Genomic DNA, 16,800 nt, shown 5'->3' on the forward strand with positions numbered 1-16,800 from the left:
TGTTGTTTGTGACTGTGGATTTGAGCAGCTACGTCACTCAACGTATATCCCACACCTGGCTCAGAGCGACTATTTATTAGTCTTGCCATTTGAAGTCCCACCTGTGTGGTCACCGATTGGCCGATGATAAGTAATTGGGCCATGGATGAAGTGACAATCTGAAAAGTCATGTTTTACTGGAGTCGAGAGTTTACAGGACAAATTAAGCAGCTACTTTGATGTAAGGAACTCAGTGTTGAAAAAGAACAATGCTGTCATTCTTGGGCTGGAGAGCATCTCATTTTAGAACTCTCCAAATATCCCTCATACATGTAGTTAATTTAATGGCGTTAAACTTATTACGCAAATTATTTATTAATTTTGATCCTATTTTGATCCTAATTTTGATCCTACAATTTTGTGCAGTCAACCCTTTGCAAGCATTCTCACCTCCGCCACCGAAGATGGATTCACTTTTGCATACCAGCACGATATCTTTTTCACTCTTATACTTTCATCTTGTTAAATACTCAATTCCTCCTTAACATCATCAGTAAAAGCTCTTTTGATCCCATTCACATCCTCAGCAACAGTTCCCTCAATATCATCCTAAATATTATTACCTCCGCCGCCATCGGTGGATGGAGGTTATGTCTTCACCCATGTATGTCTGTCTGTCCGTTTGTGAACAAGATACCTCAAAAAGTTGTGGACGGATTCGGACGAAATTTGGCAGAGATGTAGCGTATGTGAAAAGGACAAGATTATTAGATTTTGGTGAAGATCCGGATCGGATCCGGCTACTAGAATTTTAAAAGTGATTCTTCACCATTGGGAGATCTGGCCAAAAACGATACACAGAAGGATATCTCAAAACGTTGTCGACGGATTTGGACGAAACTTTGTGAAGAGGTTGTCTGTGTCACAAGGAATAATCGATCCAATTTTGGTGAAGATCCGGATCCGGATCCAGCTAGTATAATTTTTTTTAAAGTGATTCTTCACCATTGGGAGATCTGGCCAAAAACGATACACAGAAGGATATCTCAAAACGTTGTCGACGGATTTGGACGAAACTTTGTGAAGAGGTTGTACGTGTCACAAGGAATAATCGATCCAATTTTGGTGAAGATCCGGATCCGGATCCAGCTAGTATAATTTTTTTTTAAGTGATTCTTCACCATTGAGTGATCTGGCCAACCAGGTGGAGGTATGCTCTCTACTGAGTGCTGTTCTAGTTACATTATTTATTTTTCAACAAATACATCTACTTTGAACATACAGTAACTTCTCTACTTCCACCTATTTGCAGTATTTGTTCTGCAGTACCTTTTTACATTTATCTCTAAATGCTTGTATTCTGCTGAGGGTAGAGAGTGTTATTGTGTAATCTCTCCACCCCAAAAATCTCTCCAAAAAGGGGACCGAAAAAACAACAACAACCACGGTTCCCGAAAAAGGCCAACCCCCGCTTTGCGGGGAAAAATGGCCTCTAAAGGTGTTTTTTTTTCTTTCTCCACCCCAGAGCCTAGACGCGGCCAAAGATGTCTTGGAGTGGTTCTACCTCATCTTCCCACAATTCTGCCTGGGACAAGGCTTCGTCAAACTGTCTAAACACTACATGGAAAAGTCACGATCCTTGTTGCTTTTTGGCACTCCCACCACCTCTCCCTCCTATGGTTGGGACTTCACAGGAAGCCATTTATTGGCCATGGCTGTGCAAGGAGTCCTGTTCCTGTGTTTGCGTCTCGTGTTGAGAAAGACTCTTTTCAGGTGAGCAATACACTGCAGGAATTTAAATATTTGCTTTTCCTGAAAGATACTCAACCTAAGATCCCACCAATCCCCCTCCCCCACTACCCCGTACCTTTCCTCCAGAAAATCTATAATTCTATATATTTTAGAGTTGGATTGCTTTATTGACCTTCATTTTTAGCTCACCTACGACGTAGCCCGTCCGTCCATCAGTTTGTAAACAGTTGCAACTTCTTCTCTGAAACTGCTGATGGGATTGTGACCAAACTTGGCTAAAATTATATTTGGTTTGTTGCAACTCAAGTTTGTTCACAACATTAAAATATCAGGGTCAAAAGGGGTCTACCGGTGGTCAAGGTGGGTCCAGGTTTGACCCTCCCCAACATAGGTATTTGCTTTCTTCTCTGAAACTACCTCTTTTCTTCTTCCTCTTTTCCTCTTCCTCTTTTCTTCCTCTTTTCCTTCCTCTTTTCCTCTTTTCCTTTCCTTTTCCTTCTTTGACCTTCCTTTTCCTCTTCCTCTTTTCCCCAACATAGGTATTTGCTTTCTTCTCTGAAACTACCTCTTTTCTTCTTCCTCTTTTCCTCTTCCTCTTTTCTTCCTCTTTTCTCCCGCCTCTGGAACAAACTCCCACACTCACTTCAATCACACTCCTCCCTCCAGGTCTTCAAAACAGCTGTTCACCACCATCTCTTATCTTCCCCCATCCAAAACCTTGATCTTTTCTACCCCCACTAATTCACCCCAGATCCACCTTGTTTGAAATTCCAACTTCTTTCCTGGAAGTCTTGGCAGTGTCCATATGTTTTATACCTCTCCCACCCCCCCCCCCCCTTCCCATGCCTCCCCCCCAAAGCCCTCTCCCTCCCACAGTTCTCTCGATGTCTCCATGTCTCTCGGTCCCTGCTCTTAAATGTTGTGTTTGTGTCCTTCCCCCTCTCTCCCCATCTTGTCTACCGCTCCCGATGTTATTTGTTTTGTGTGTCTGTTTGTCTTTCTGTGTGATTAATGTTCGCTCTTTCACGAGCCTCGATCTTGTATACAAAAAAAAAAAAAAAAAAAAAAAAAACTACACACAATATTTCGATGAAACTTCGCTAAAACCTTCATTACCCGTGATGTACAAAGGTTTGTTCACGACATAAAAAAAAATGGGGTCTAAAGGGGTATACGGTGGGGTTGTCCCCCAAAATATGTATTTGCTCTCTTCTCCAAAACTATACACAATTTCGATGAAACTTGAACACAAACTTCATCATCCGTGATGTACCAAGGGTTGTTCAAAAATTGCGGTCTAATGAGGTCTACGGGGGTTTGATCCCCCCAAAATACATATTTGCTCTCTTCTCTGAAACTACAAACATGATTCCGCCAAAATTGACAACAACCTTTGTCGCCCTCCTCAATATCATTATTCCACCAGGTGAGCACCCAAGGGTATTGCCCCTATTTTTAATAACCTTCCCATGAGATAATTGTTAAATGCTTAATTTATCAATTTGTCATTTCTTGATGGACATCCTGGATTTTGGTTACCTTTCCATATTATTATAAGAAAATTTGCCTGGTGGTCTCTTCAGGCACAATAAGGATTGAGAGATGAACCTGGGTCAAAGGACCAATTATTTACCTGATTAAAGTCATGTCTTCACCCATTCACCCTTTTGGCCAACAGGAAAACTAAAGACAAGTATCAAGTCCCACCAGCTAACTTGGATGAGGATGTGCTGGCGGAGAGGATCAGAATAGAAGAGGGAAGAGTCCAAAATGATGTACTGCAAGTGGTTGGGCTTCACAAGCGGTATCAACGACTCCAACGGAAGTTTACTGCTGTGGATGGAATTTACTTTGGAGTCTCAAAAGGAGAGGTAAAAACCTTGTGGAGATGTTTGTGTATGAAAGTGCAGAGACCTCTACAGGGAAATTGCTATCGACCACTTCCAAAAAATGGAAACGTTACAAAGTCACATTCGATTCACAAAAGTTTGCATGTAAACCAGTAATGGTGAATGTTTAATCTACATGTTATCGTCAACAGCACAAGACAATTCATTCAGAGTTTAAGCGAATAAATCATTCCCAGCAACTCAAAATGCAGTACCGTACACTATTAATTCCAATTAAATTCATTTTCATTTAACATTATCCTTACTACATTTCATGCACCGGTGTGTTTGTTTGTTTGTTTGTTTGTTTCTCTACTCCTCATACAGTTCTTGGTCGATTATATCCAGATTTGCTACATAGGATCAGCATGACCCCAATTAGTGTACTGGGGTATTTTTTATCTTTTCTGGTGGTCTTGGGGAGGGGACGAAAATCTCTATGTAAATGTGTATCGTGTAGCGCCACCTTCAGGCGAGAGTGGGTATTACAAGTCCCAACCTTTACAGTGCAGTCTTCCTGTCCCCACGTTTTCCATTGCAGTCAGGTGTTTTTAATTAGGCAGCGACAGGTATTTTAAATTCCATGTTTGAATAAGGATAATAACATAACCCCTCTGTCCACTCCTGTAGGGAGAGGGTACTTCTAGTGAACATTAAAATGGGAGAAACAACAATCAATTATGTCAACCCAATGGAGGAACCGTAAGACGTATGGAATACAGACATGAATTCCTGTATTGCATCGCCATTTTTGAGACTAGTGTCTGCCTTTTTAAGTGATTGTATATGATTTATAGTACACATAACAATGTTCATGTGTGACTTCTTCTTCTACTGGAGGAGCTACTGGAGCAGCTTTAAACATTAATATCCATTTTGGACTCTAAAATGTGCAATTTACTATACAAACCTCCTATTACAGCAAACAATAAGTTGAGAAGGTGTGTTGTGTTGTGTTGTTGTGTGTTGTGTTGTTGTTGTTGTTGTGTGTGTGTGTGTGTGTGTGTGTGTGTGTTCGTGTGTGTGTGCGCGCTTCCTTTACATTCATTCACAAACACGCTAAGCCCCATTGAAGAACCATTCCAATAAGTTTATATCTTGTACCATCCTATGTGTTTGTCATTTCCAGTGTTTCGGACTGCTTGGAATCAACGGAGCTGGAAAAACTACAACATTCAAAATGCTGACCGGAGACCTGTGGCCCACATCCGGAAGAACTCTCCTCAGAACGACTGATGAGTGAGTTTTGGTTGTTGATGGGATTGTTGGTTGTCATTTTAAGTTGTGTTGTGCAGATTTTTTTTTTTTTTTTTTGTATACAATATCGAGGCTCGTGAAAGAGCTAACAATAATCACACAGAAAGAAAAACCGACACATAAAACACAAAAATAAGGGGAGCGGTAGACAAGATGGGGGAGAGAGGGGGAAGGACACAAACACAACATTTGAGAACAGGGACATCGAGAGATCTGTGGAAGGGAGAGGGCTTTGGGGGGTTGGGGGCAGGGGGGCTTGGGAAGGGGGGGGGGGGTGGGAGAGGTATAAAACATATGGACACTGCAAGGACTTCCAGGAAAGAAGTTGGAATTTCAAAAAAGGTGGATCTGGGGTGAATTAGCGGGGGTAGAAAAGATCAAGGTTTTGGATGGGGGAAGATAAGAGATGGTGGTGAACAGCTGTTTTAAAGACCTGTAGGGGGGAGTGGGATTGAAGGGAGTGTGGGAGTTTGTTCCGGGAGAAAAGAGGAATGAAAGAGTGAAGGTGAGCAGAGAGCCGAGATTTCGGCAGTTTAACCATAAGAGGGTTGCTGGCAGATTTTGTGCGACCTGTAGGAATATTTGGGGGACAGAGCGCAGATAGAGCTGGGGGAGCAAGGCCGGAGAGGAGTCGGTAGAAGACAGAAAGACCACCAACCTGCCTGCGGTGAGCGAGTGAAAGGCCCTCGGAGTTAGCTTCATCGCAGGAGATTCCAATGATTCTGAAAGCTTTGGTTTCAACAGCGTGAAGCCGAGCTCGGTGTGAGGCAGGAGCACCGGTCCATAGGGGAGAACAGTATTCCATTGAGCTGTGGATGAAAGCCTTGTATGTGGTGAGGAGCTCAGGTGTGCCAAAGAAGGACTTCGCACCACGGAGGATGCCCAGTCGGCGACTGGCTTTGGAGGCCAGCTTGGAAATGTGGTTTTCCCAGGAAAGATCCTGGCAGATAGTGAGACCCAAAAGCTTGAGCAACAGAACTTCTTGGAGAGGATTGTTGAGAAAGTAGATGGGAGGGTTGTCCGGTTGGTCTTTTCGGAGAGACATCGTAAGAGTGTGAGATTTGTCAGGATTGAAAGACATGTTCCACTTGTTTGACCAGTCTGTGATTTTGTCCAGGTCTTCAGAGAGTGAGGAGGCTGCAGACTGCCAATCTGAGGGAAGAGGAATGGAGCGGCAGAGAGTGGGGTCATCAGCAAAGAGATAGAGAGGATTTTCCAGAGAGTCGGAGAGATCATTGATGAAGACCAGAAAAAGCAAAGGGCCCAGAACACTGCCTTGGGTAACTCCAGCCTGAACAGGAAGGGGAGATGAGAGAAATCCATTCAGGGCCACACATTGACTACGACCAAAGAGGAAGTCCTCAAGCTATGCGTGGAGATTTCCATGGATACCATAGGAGGAGAGTTTGGTGAGCAGAGCTGGGTGCCAGACCCTATCGAAAGCACGTGATATGTCAAGGGAGACAGCTCTGATTTCCTGTTTGGCATTGAGGACCTCCATCCATTGTTGAGACAGCAGAAGCAGCATGTCCAAAGTAGAATGACCTGGTCTGAATCCAAATTGATGATCGGAGATCAAGCCATTGGAGAAGAGGAAGGATTTGATATCCAAAGCAATGATGGATTCCATGACTTTGCTGATAATTGGGAGCAGGCTGATTGGTTTTATAGTTGCAAGGATCTGTTTTAGCACCTTTTTGTGTAAAGCGGTAATGTTTGCTGATTTCCAAGATGCTGGCAGATGATCTTGAGCAAAAGAGAGGGTGAAACGAGCAGAGAGAGGTTGAGATAGAGCGGCAGAGCAGGATTTTAGGACCCGTGGGCTGATGCCGTCTGGTCCAGTTGCAGAATCAGAGTCGAGGTTTGACAAAAACCTCTCGACCTTGTCAGGAGAGAAGGACACAGAGTCCAGGAGCAGTTGGGTTCAACTGGGTAAGATGGGAACAGAGAGAGATGGGTTTGGGACACAAGATTTTGAGGCAAACACAGAGTTGAGGCATTCGGCTTTGTCACATGCGGTGTCAACTGTGTAGCCATTTGAGGTAAGGGAGGGGATGGAGGGGGACCAAACACCAGAAACGGATTTGACGAGACGCCACCAGGATTTGGAGGAGGAGACAGGTTTGAGAGTTCATTCTTGAGTGTGGAGAGATAGAGCTTCCTGGCACTCCTGAGGGTAGACACACACTTGTTCCGAGCATGGTGGAAGGAACTGAGATTGCCTTCAGTTGGATTTGCCTTCGAAGAGGCAAAGGCAAGTTATTCCAGGGGAACTGCCTCACCACAAGATTCCGTGTACCATGGACGGGACGAAGGGTAAGACAACTGAAGACAAGATGGGATAAATCTGTGCATGAGAGAGAGAGCAGTTTGCTTTGGAAGAATTCCCAGGAAGAATTGATGTCAGAGGTAGTAGAGATGGGAGACCAGTCCAGATGATTGATGGCTGCTTGAAGATCGTGCCAGTCCGCCTGAGTGAAATGCCAGACTCGTCGACGCTGAGGAGGCTCTCTGAGAATGGCCAGAGAGATGTCCACTTTAACAAGCACATGATCAGAAGAACCGATTGGAGCAGAAGAAGAGCAGCAGACATTTGCAGGGAAGTTAGTCATGACATAACCAAGTCCAGAAGAGAAGATACTCCATTGACTGAGATCCAGGTTGGGAAATTGACAGATTGTGTCAATCCCAGTGAGTCACAGAAGTCCTTTGCTGAGGTGCCATGACTGGTGAGAGAGGAACCCACACCCAGCCAGCTGGCATGATGACAGTTGAAGTCGCCACATATGAGGAAGAGAGAGTTGGGATGGGTGGATAGAAGTTGGTCCATGTTGTCAGACAGCGAAATGTAAATGGAGTCATCACTGTTTGGAGGACGGTACAGAACACATATGAACAATAGGTGGGAGCGGAGAGGAAGCCGTAGCCAGAGGTACTCCTGGAGGTGAGGTGTAGAGAGGGCAGTGCAAGGAGAGTGAGGAAGAGAGTTTTTCATAAAGATAGCAACCCCACCACCAGGACGAGGCTCAGGTCTATCATACCAGAGGAGCGAGTAACCAGGAAGAGATATTAATGAATCAGAGACATCTTGAAGGAAGAAAGTTTCTGTTGAGCAGATCAAGTCTGGATTGTCAGAAGCAACCTGTATGGAGAGATCAGTCAGGTTTGAGCAAAGGCCCCGGATGTTTGAGGTCCATACCGTTAATGAGGAGAGAGGGGGAGCATCGGGTGCAGGACAGGGGAGGGGAGGGGTATGGTAAGATGAAGGATGAGAGGGGGAGGTAGGGAGAGCAGTTGATAGTTTGTCAGAGATTACAGAAGAGTTACAAGATGAGGAGGACGGAAGGATGAGGAGGACGAAAGGTTTGATGGTGATGGGATGAGGCACAGTGAGGGGTTGTTTGAGGTGGGGCAGAGGAAAGTAGAAGGTTGGGGGAGGTGGAGGTATGAGATAGAAGGGACACGAAGTGGGGAGGAGGCGGCTTTGAGGAGGAGGGTGGAGGAGGGAGAATTGGAGAGGAATGGTATGGGGGGAAGTTTTGAAGGGGAGGGGTGGGGGGGGGAGTTTAGGAGGGGAGGGGCAAGGCGGGAGTTTCGGAGTGGATGGGCAAGGGGGGAGTTTAGGAGTGGAGGGGAAAGGGAGGGATTTGGAGGGGAGGGGCAAGGGGGGAGTTTAGAAAGTGGATGATTAATGAAAGACGAACATTGATAGCAAATTGGGTTTATTGTGATTTTCAAGTTAGCGATCCGATTAAGAACGATGGAGGAGGGATGGAATGAATGTGAATTTAGACCATGTAGTGAGGGAGACATATAAGAGATTGAATTTTTTTTTTGAAGTGGAATGAGTTGGAGAGAAAATTGAAAAAAGCCTTTTAAATAGGAAGAAAAACAGCGTGTTGTGATATACCACTGAATAAAACACTGCAGGGGGAAAGTTTAAACATATTTAAATAATATTTAAACAGAACCGTGAAGAACAATCATATATTCACAAAATACCAACGGGGAGAGGGCCGCGAGGGACAACCACGAGTCACGTGAACAGGGCAAAAGGTGTAAGGCAAGGGGATAATGGGGGCGGGGTGAGACAGCGCACATGGACAGAAGCACCCGAAACGGCACACGTGGAGAAAAGGAAATAAATGTTTTTGGTTTTTTTTGGGGGGGGGGGGGGTTTGATGGGGGGTGGGGATTTAAAACATCAGACAAAGAGTAGATGTTCGGGGGAGAAGGGAAAAATCTAAGAACCAAGCAAAACTCGAAGTAGGGAACTTAAAGTTAACAACCACCGACGGGGGTAGCCTCAGGGTAGAAGGCCGCACACCCGGAGCAAACAGAACACGATTAATTAATTACGAGGTACAGGAAATTCAAACCAAAACTAACTATAAACAAACTATAACGCATAGACGATAAAATAACGAGTTGAAATTTGACAAACACATGAATGGAAAAATAACTGCACTTTGCATGCCGGGAGAGAACCAAGCCTCAAGATAGGAAGCTTCAACAACTAGGCCGCGCAGCACGAAATACTCGACTATTTTGTACAGGTATGAAAGATTAACATCGAGAATCTGCCGAGGGACACACTACAGGTACACACACGTTAGATAAATACAGTTTCGACAAAAATACAATTGTGAACAATCTCTTAACTTCGAGCGTGTGTGAAGATCGTGGACAGCTTCGAAAAACCGTGACTGCCCCAACAAGATCTCGCAGGATCTCCTCAATTGTGGTTTGTTGTGGTTGCAAGCATTGGTTTGCAAATTGCTGTGGACATGATCAGTGGTGTGTGGATTGTTGTTGTTTTTGTGTTAATGGATATATGATGCAACTTAAATTCACCAGAATAGCCTCTTGTGATGGGCCTATCTTGCTTTTGAGCTGCACTTCCTGGGTTCGAATCTTAACCACAGTATAAACTTCATACTGGTGTATCACATGCTGTGCGGACCATCAATGTCTGCGCTGTCCTTCTGGAGGACTTCAATCTGACGACCCGTCTGCCAGCACTGGTCGTTGGTTTATGTTAAAGATCCCACATTGTCTTTCGCAAAGAGTGGCCGAGTTATCGTTGCCATCATGAGAGCCTATGAAGGGCAAATTATTATTGTTATTAAGGGACCAAGTATAATGGACAACAACAACAACAACGTGCATTTTAAGGCTATTTTCCCTGCTAGAGCGGGGGTCAGCCTTGCGGTCCCCATGACAATCTTCTCCATTTTGCCCTATTTTCTGCATCTCCCCTTGTTAACCCCCTTGCCCGCATTTCTTCTTCCACCATCTTTAGCCAAGTCTTTCTCGGTCTTCCCCGTCCTCTTCTTCCTTCTACATTCATTTCCATCACTCTTCTCAACCAGTCACTTTCATCCTTCCTCAACAAATGACCAAACCATCTCAACCTGTTCCTCTTCACAGCATCAATCACAGGCTCTATTCACATCATCTTTCGCAATTCATCATTTGTCTTCCTCTCTCTCAAGGATACTCCGCACATCCATCGAACCATTCGCATTTCCACCCTTTCCAGCCTTCGTTGCTGCTCTTAGTTCATTACCCATGTCTCGCTCCCATAAATCATAACACTTCTCACACATGCAGCATACACCTTTCCCTTCAGCTTCAACCAAGTATAATGGACGAGGTCTCTCTCCTATTGTTAATGGACTTATTATTATTCCTTCCGCCGAATTTTGTGGGAGCTGTAGCATCGGCACTGTTGCTCCCATCAAATTGAAACTTTCCAGGAATGTTGGGGCCATTGGGAATCGCTGCCATCTTTTTTTCCGAATTTTGCAATCACCATGGCAACAAGCTTGGATTTAAGTAAAAACTAAAAAATCCTCCCCAAAACCGCAAATGCTATTGATTCGATTCCTGCCAGGTTATGATCGATTACCCATGATGCAAAAAAGTTGTTCAATATGACGTCATCAGTGAAGCGGTTTGGCAGCTACGTTGAGGTGAAAAATTAAATATCTGATCAACACCAAATATTTTTTGTGGCATCTACACGTCAATAAGAGCTTGAATATGATTTTTTTTGGGATCTGTCACATGGTCTGGCAATGAAAAATATAACAAAATTGATGAAAATTAATGATGTCATAGGTCACGTGACATGTCGACAAGATATTGGATTTATGAAAAACTTTGAAACACATCTGTCCTTCATTTTTCGATCAATTGAGTTGAAACTTGGAGCACTTGTCGTATGCCACTTGAATTGATGTATATCCTAAGGATGACGTCATATGTCACATGACATGGTGGCCATACTGGATTTCATGAAAAACCTCTAAAATATATCTCCTTCATTTTTCGATCGATTCAGTTCAAACATTGCATAATAATCGGGTCCGGGTTGGCGTTGTCAATAACATCGTCACGCACTTGTCCAATCAGAATGGGGCGTCTTTGTCCCCGGGGCAGGCGGGGCATCACTGCTCGCAGTTTTAATTATTATTATTATTGCGCAATCTAGTTGGAGTGATCAAGTAGTGATCAAGTTCCTCTTTCTCGCTGAAAAATGCTGTGTAATTTAATGATATTCTTTGTTCATGGTCAAGACTTCCGTTTTCCGGTCCGGTCGTGAGAGGACGCTGGCGTCGTTTGCTCGCCGCTTCTCTGACTGGACCATTGTCCGTGTCTTGCTTTCCTGGTGGTCGTGGCGGATTTATGGCCATTGAGTCTTCCTCTGCGCGGTCCCGGCTCTGCTCTGCTGCTCCGGGCTTCACCTGCTCGTCTCCATCGCTGTTTCCTCGGGCCCACTCCCGTTGGTTGTGTCGATTGTTTCGCCTCCTCACCCTTGGCCGCGTGCTCGCTTTGCCTTCGCTCCTGCTGGCATGGCTCTGCGGTACTCTGCCGCAAGGCTTCTCCTGCTTAAAACCCGCTCCACCCCATCATGCATCTCTGCAATCAGATCGAATGGACTCCTGCGTCGACCCAGGTACATTCACCGTGGCTCCGGTCGTAAGTTTGTTTATTTACAATCAGGTCACTCCATCCCCATCCTCTGGTCGGCTCAGCGCACTCCCACTCATCGTCCCAACACACCTGGTCACAACAACGCACAAAATCGCACCTCCTGTCTGCGAACCCTGGCCAAATCACCTGGATTCATACCCGCCGTACAAAACAACATCAAGCTCACCCTGTTCAATACCCGGTCCCTCAACAACAAATGCCTCATCCTGAACGACTACATCCTGGAAAATAAACTGGACTTTCTCTGTCTCACTGAGACCTGGCAACAACCACTGGACTACTACACGCTCAACCTCACCACACCCAATGGATATTCTTACATCAATAAACCACGCTCGGAGGGCCGAGGTGGTGGAATTGCCGTTATTCACCGACAAGACATCAAGACCAACCTCATCTCCATCTCATCTGCTCCATCATTTGAACACCTGGCTTTTAAACTCTCTGGTCACACACACTCAGTCATGGCTGTTGTCTACCGCCCTCCCAAACCACACCCATCATTCCTGTCTGACTTCTCCTACTTTCTGACCCAGCTATGTTCCCTCTCCCCCTCAATCCTCCTCCTTGGTGATTTCAATATCCACATGGACTCCACTGACTCCACGCTAACCACTGACTTCACTGATTTACTCACCTGCTTTAACCTCACTCAACATGTCAACTTTCCTACCCATAACCGTGGTCACATTTTGGACCTTGTCTGCTCTACTGGACTAATTTTGCACCATCTCTCTGGCTCCGACCTCACTCTCTCTGACCACCTAGCCATCACTCTGACCATCAACATCCCCACCCCAGCACCAAGGCATTATCGCACTATCAACTTCCGTAAGCTAAACGCTTTTTCACCTGCCTCATTCTCATCGACCCTCTCTGAAAAAATGTCCACTTCTCCCTTCGTTGACCTCCACACCCCTTCTGACCTCACTGACTACTACAACCACACTCTCTCTTCCTGCCTTGACCAAATTGCGCCTATAAAAACCAAAACAGTTTCTTTCACCCATTCTGCTCCCTGGTTTACCCCTGAGCTCCGCCTAATGAAAACTCGTGCTCGCCAACTTGAAAGACTCCGCAATAAAACAGGTCTCACAGTTCACTCCCAGGCCTACAAGGACCACATACAACACTATAAAGATGCCCTCTCCCGCGCCCGCTCCGCCTACTACTCTCAAATTATCCACTCTGGCTCCGGAAACCCAAAAGCACTCTTCTCTACAATAAACAAACTCCTCAGCCCCCTGAACACCACCACCCAGTCATTCACAATAGACAACTGCATCTCCTTCCTTTCATTCTTCCAACGCAAAATTGAAAACATCTACAACAGCTTGACCACCGCCGCACCCGCTCCCCCTCAAACCACCTGCCCCCCCTTATCCTGCCATCCCCTGTCTCAATTCTCCCCAGTCTCCCCTACTGACCTCTCTGAACTCCTCATCGGAATGAAAACTGCCACCTGCACTCTTGACCCCATCCCCTCCAGCTTTATCAAGGCCTCCCTTCCTGCTCTTTCTCCACTTATCATTGCAACAATAAACTCCTCCCTGTCTACAGGCATCGTCCCACCATCCCTCAAAATTGCTGCTGTTACCCCCATTCTGAAAAAACCTGGACTAAACCCTGACACCCTAAATAACTTCAGACCCATCTCCAACCTACCCTTTCTGTCAAAGGTTTTGGAACGCGCTGTAGCCACTCAACTCAAGCATCACCTCTCTGCCAATAACCTGTATGAAACATTCCAATCCGGATTCCGGTCCAACCACAGTACTGAAACTGCTCTCCTCAAAATCACCAACGACCTTCTCCTCTCCTCTGATGCTGGCAACCTCAACATTCTCATCCTCCTCGACCTCAGCGCTGCCTTTGACACCATCGATCACACCATCCTCCTCACCCGACTTGAAACCACCTTTAACATTACCGGCACTGCCCTCTCTTGGATTAAATCATACCTCTCTGACAGACGTCAGTTCATCTCCATCAATAACTGCAAATCCCCCACTGCTCCCCTCCCCCAAGGTGTCCCCCAAGGTTCAGTTCTTGGCCCCCTCCTCTTTATCCTTTACCTGTCCCCCCTCGGTCACTTAATCCGCCGTCATGGTCTCCAATTCCACTGCTTCGCCGATGACATCCAGCTTTTCATCTCCACCAAGTCCATCTCCACCGCCACCCACTCTATCCTGACAAACTGCATCACTGAAATAAAATCCTGGCTTCAAATCAACTTCCTCAAACTTAACTGTGATAAATCTGAAATAATCATCATTGGCCCAAAAACGCTCACCAAGTCCACCCATAACTTTGCCCTCAACATCGACGGTTTCCCAGTGTCCACCTCCCCTCACATCCGGAATCTTGGCATCATCTTTGACCAAACCCTCTCCTTCGACAAATACACTAAACAGATCACAAAGACAGCCTTCTTCCACCTGAAAAACATCGCCCGTCTCCGTCCATCCCTCTCCTCTGTGGCTGCAGAAACCCTCATCCACGCCTTCATCACTTCCCGTCTGGACTACTGCAATAGCCTCCTTTATGGTTCACCCTCAACAATCACCAATAAACTCCAATACATTCAGAACTCCGCTGCCCGTCTACTCACCCATTCCCGGACCCGTGACCACATCACCCCCGTCCTTTACAAGCTTCACTGGCTCCCCATCTCCCAGAGAATCCAGTACAAAATCCTCCTCTTGACCTACAAAGCCCTCCATAACCTGGCCCCATCCTACCTGGCTGACCTCCTCTCCAGACACACTCCCACCCGCAACCTCCGCTCTGCTGGTACCAACCTCCTGACCCCCCCCATCCGGACCAAATTTAGATCCTGGGGGGACAGGGCCTTCTCCATCGCTGCTCCCACCCTCTGGAACTCGCTACCTCACACCATCAGAGACTCCTCCTCACTCACCACATTCAAAACATCACTCAAGACCCACCTGTTCAACACTGCATTCAACATTTAACCCACAGCATCTAACCCCTGACTATCTCCTCTCCTTCTCCCTCCTTTGTGCTTTGAATATTTCCCTATTGATTCTTCTTTTTTTGCAATTGTCTTTATGTTTTGCTATGCGTTATGTTTTGCACTCTGTCAAAGCGTCTTTGGGCTTCCTGAAAAGCGCTATATAAAATAAATGCATTATTATTATTATTATTATGGGAATTTTGATTTTATGAATCATTTGATGTTCTAATTTGTTCAAGATGTGATCTCACATATAGTACTCTACTGGGATTGGAGGAAGCCCAGAAGTGTGGTGTGGAGATCGGGTACTGCCCGCAATTTGACGCGTTGGACCCCATGGTGTCTGGATTGGAACACTTGTGCTGTTATGCACGTCTGCGAGGCATCCCATCCCGATATATTGATGAGGTTTGTGTATCATTGAACCTACCATGAGGAAACAATCGCAGTAATTCACTATTTGAACAACCACCACATCTATGAATGATTGTGTTTTGAGTTTCATGCCAATGAGTTCAGAAAGTCCATTTATAGGTATTTTTTACATTTTCTTTGACGAGGTCGGCTTATTGTTAGTTACTTGATATATACACTCACGTGAAAAAGTAAGTACACCCCAGGTAAAGTTTTGACTTTTTCAACATATTTCAACATACAGCTATTTGATCTTCATTTCAACAATATTTATAGACAAAGGTGATATAACATAACAAATATCATGAAACATTTACCTTTGGGAGTCCATTGTGTAATTTAAATAAGCATAAATGCAAATTTCGCATGTGGAAAAAGTAAGTACACCCTTGGCTCTAGGGTGTACTTATCTCGGGTGTACAACAGCCCCCCCAGGCAATAGGTGGTATTGCCCCCTTTCACAGAAACAACCTCAAGTAGGCGTTTCTTATAACTGTCTACCAGTCAATGACATCGACTGGGAGAAATTTTTGCCCACTCCTCCATGCAGAATTCTTTCAGCTGTGCGATGTTTGAGGGGTTTCTTGCATGCACAGCTCGTTTCAGATCCCCCCACAACATCTCGATGGGATTTAGATCCGGGCTTTGACTTGGCCATTCCAGAACCCTCCATTTCTTTCTTTTCAGTCATTCCTTGGTGGATCTACTGGTATGTTTAGGATCATTGTCATGTTGCAAGGTCCACCTTCGGTTGAGCTTCAACTTTCCGACAGATGGCCTCACATTATCCTCAAGCACCCTCTGGTACAATGAAGAATTCATAGTGGATTCTATGATGGTGAGCTGCCCAGGCCCTGATGCAGCACAGCTGCCCCAAACCATAATATTTCCACCACCATGCTTTAGAGTTGGTATCAGGTTCTTGTGGTCAAATGCTGTCTTTGGTTTTCGCCAAACATGTCTTCTGGTACTGTGGCCAAATAGCTCCACCTTTGACTTATCTGTCCAGAGCACATTGTTCCAGAATAGTCAGGTCAAAATACAGTTTAACCCCCCAAAAATTGCTACAAAAGGTTTCTCAACTGATTCTGGTAGGGTTTAGCGTACGTTACAACATACTAAAAGTTTACCAAAGTAGGACCCCCGGAAAAGTGTTTTTTTCAAGATGGCGTCCAAGATGGCCGCCAAAACCTCTTAATGATCATAACTATGTAACTATCAACTCAAATTTGATGATCTTGGTGTCTATCCCTAGGTTTTTGGGGGCAAGGAACACATTAAGACCATTAAAAATGAAAGTGGGCCATTATATGTAACACAAAAATCCAATATGGCGTCAATAATGGCCGCCAACACCTCCAAATGACCGCAAGTCCATAACTATTGACTCAAATTTAATGATCTTGATGTCTATCCCCAGGTTTTTGGGGGCAAGGAACACATTAAGACAACTTTGGATATTACTGAGCTGTTGAATCATTATGAAATTGAACTCATGACCTTCAGCTGTCACCTAATGCACAAACACCTTTG

At 45.3% G+C, this 16,800-nt stretch overlaps 1 protein-coding gene across 1 annotated transcript in view; it reads left to right on the forward strand.

Annotated features, from left to right (window-relative positions):
- The window catches only part of LOC137429501 (uncharacterized), a 278,822-nt gene that overhangs the window by 236,955 nt on the left and 25,067 nt on the right, over positions 1–16,800 (forward strand). Inside the window, exons 56-59 of the mRNA XM_078781105.1 lie at positions 1,505–1,752; positions 3,410–3,602; positions 4,750–4,859; positions 15,093–15,261. Coding sequence (XP_078637231.1) covers positions 1,505–1,752; positions 3,410–3,602; positions 4,750–4,859; positions 15,093–15,261 — 720 coding nt within the window. The remainder of the gene's footprint in view (positions 1–1,504; positions 1,753–3,409; positions 3,603–4,749; positions 4,860–15,092; positions 15,262–16,800) is intronic.

The sequence above is a fragment of the Myxine glutinosa genome, chromosome 6 (assembly GCF_964187855.1).
Source record: "Myxine glutinosa chromosome 6, kmMyxGlut1.1, whole genome shotgun sequence".
Taxonomy (NCBI): Eukaryota; Metazoa; Chordata; class Myxini; order Myxiniformes; family Myxinidae; genus Myxine; species Myxine glutinosa.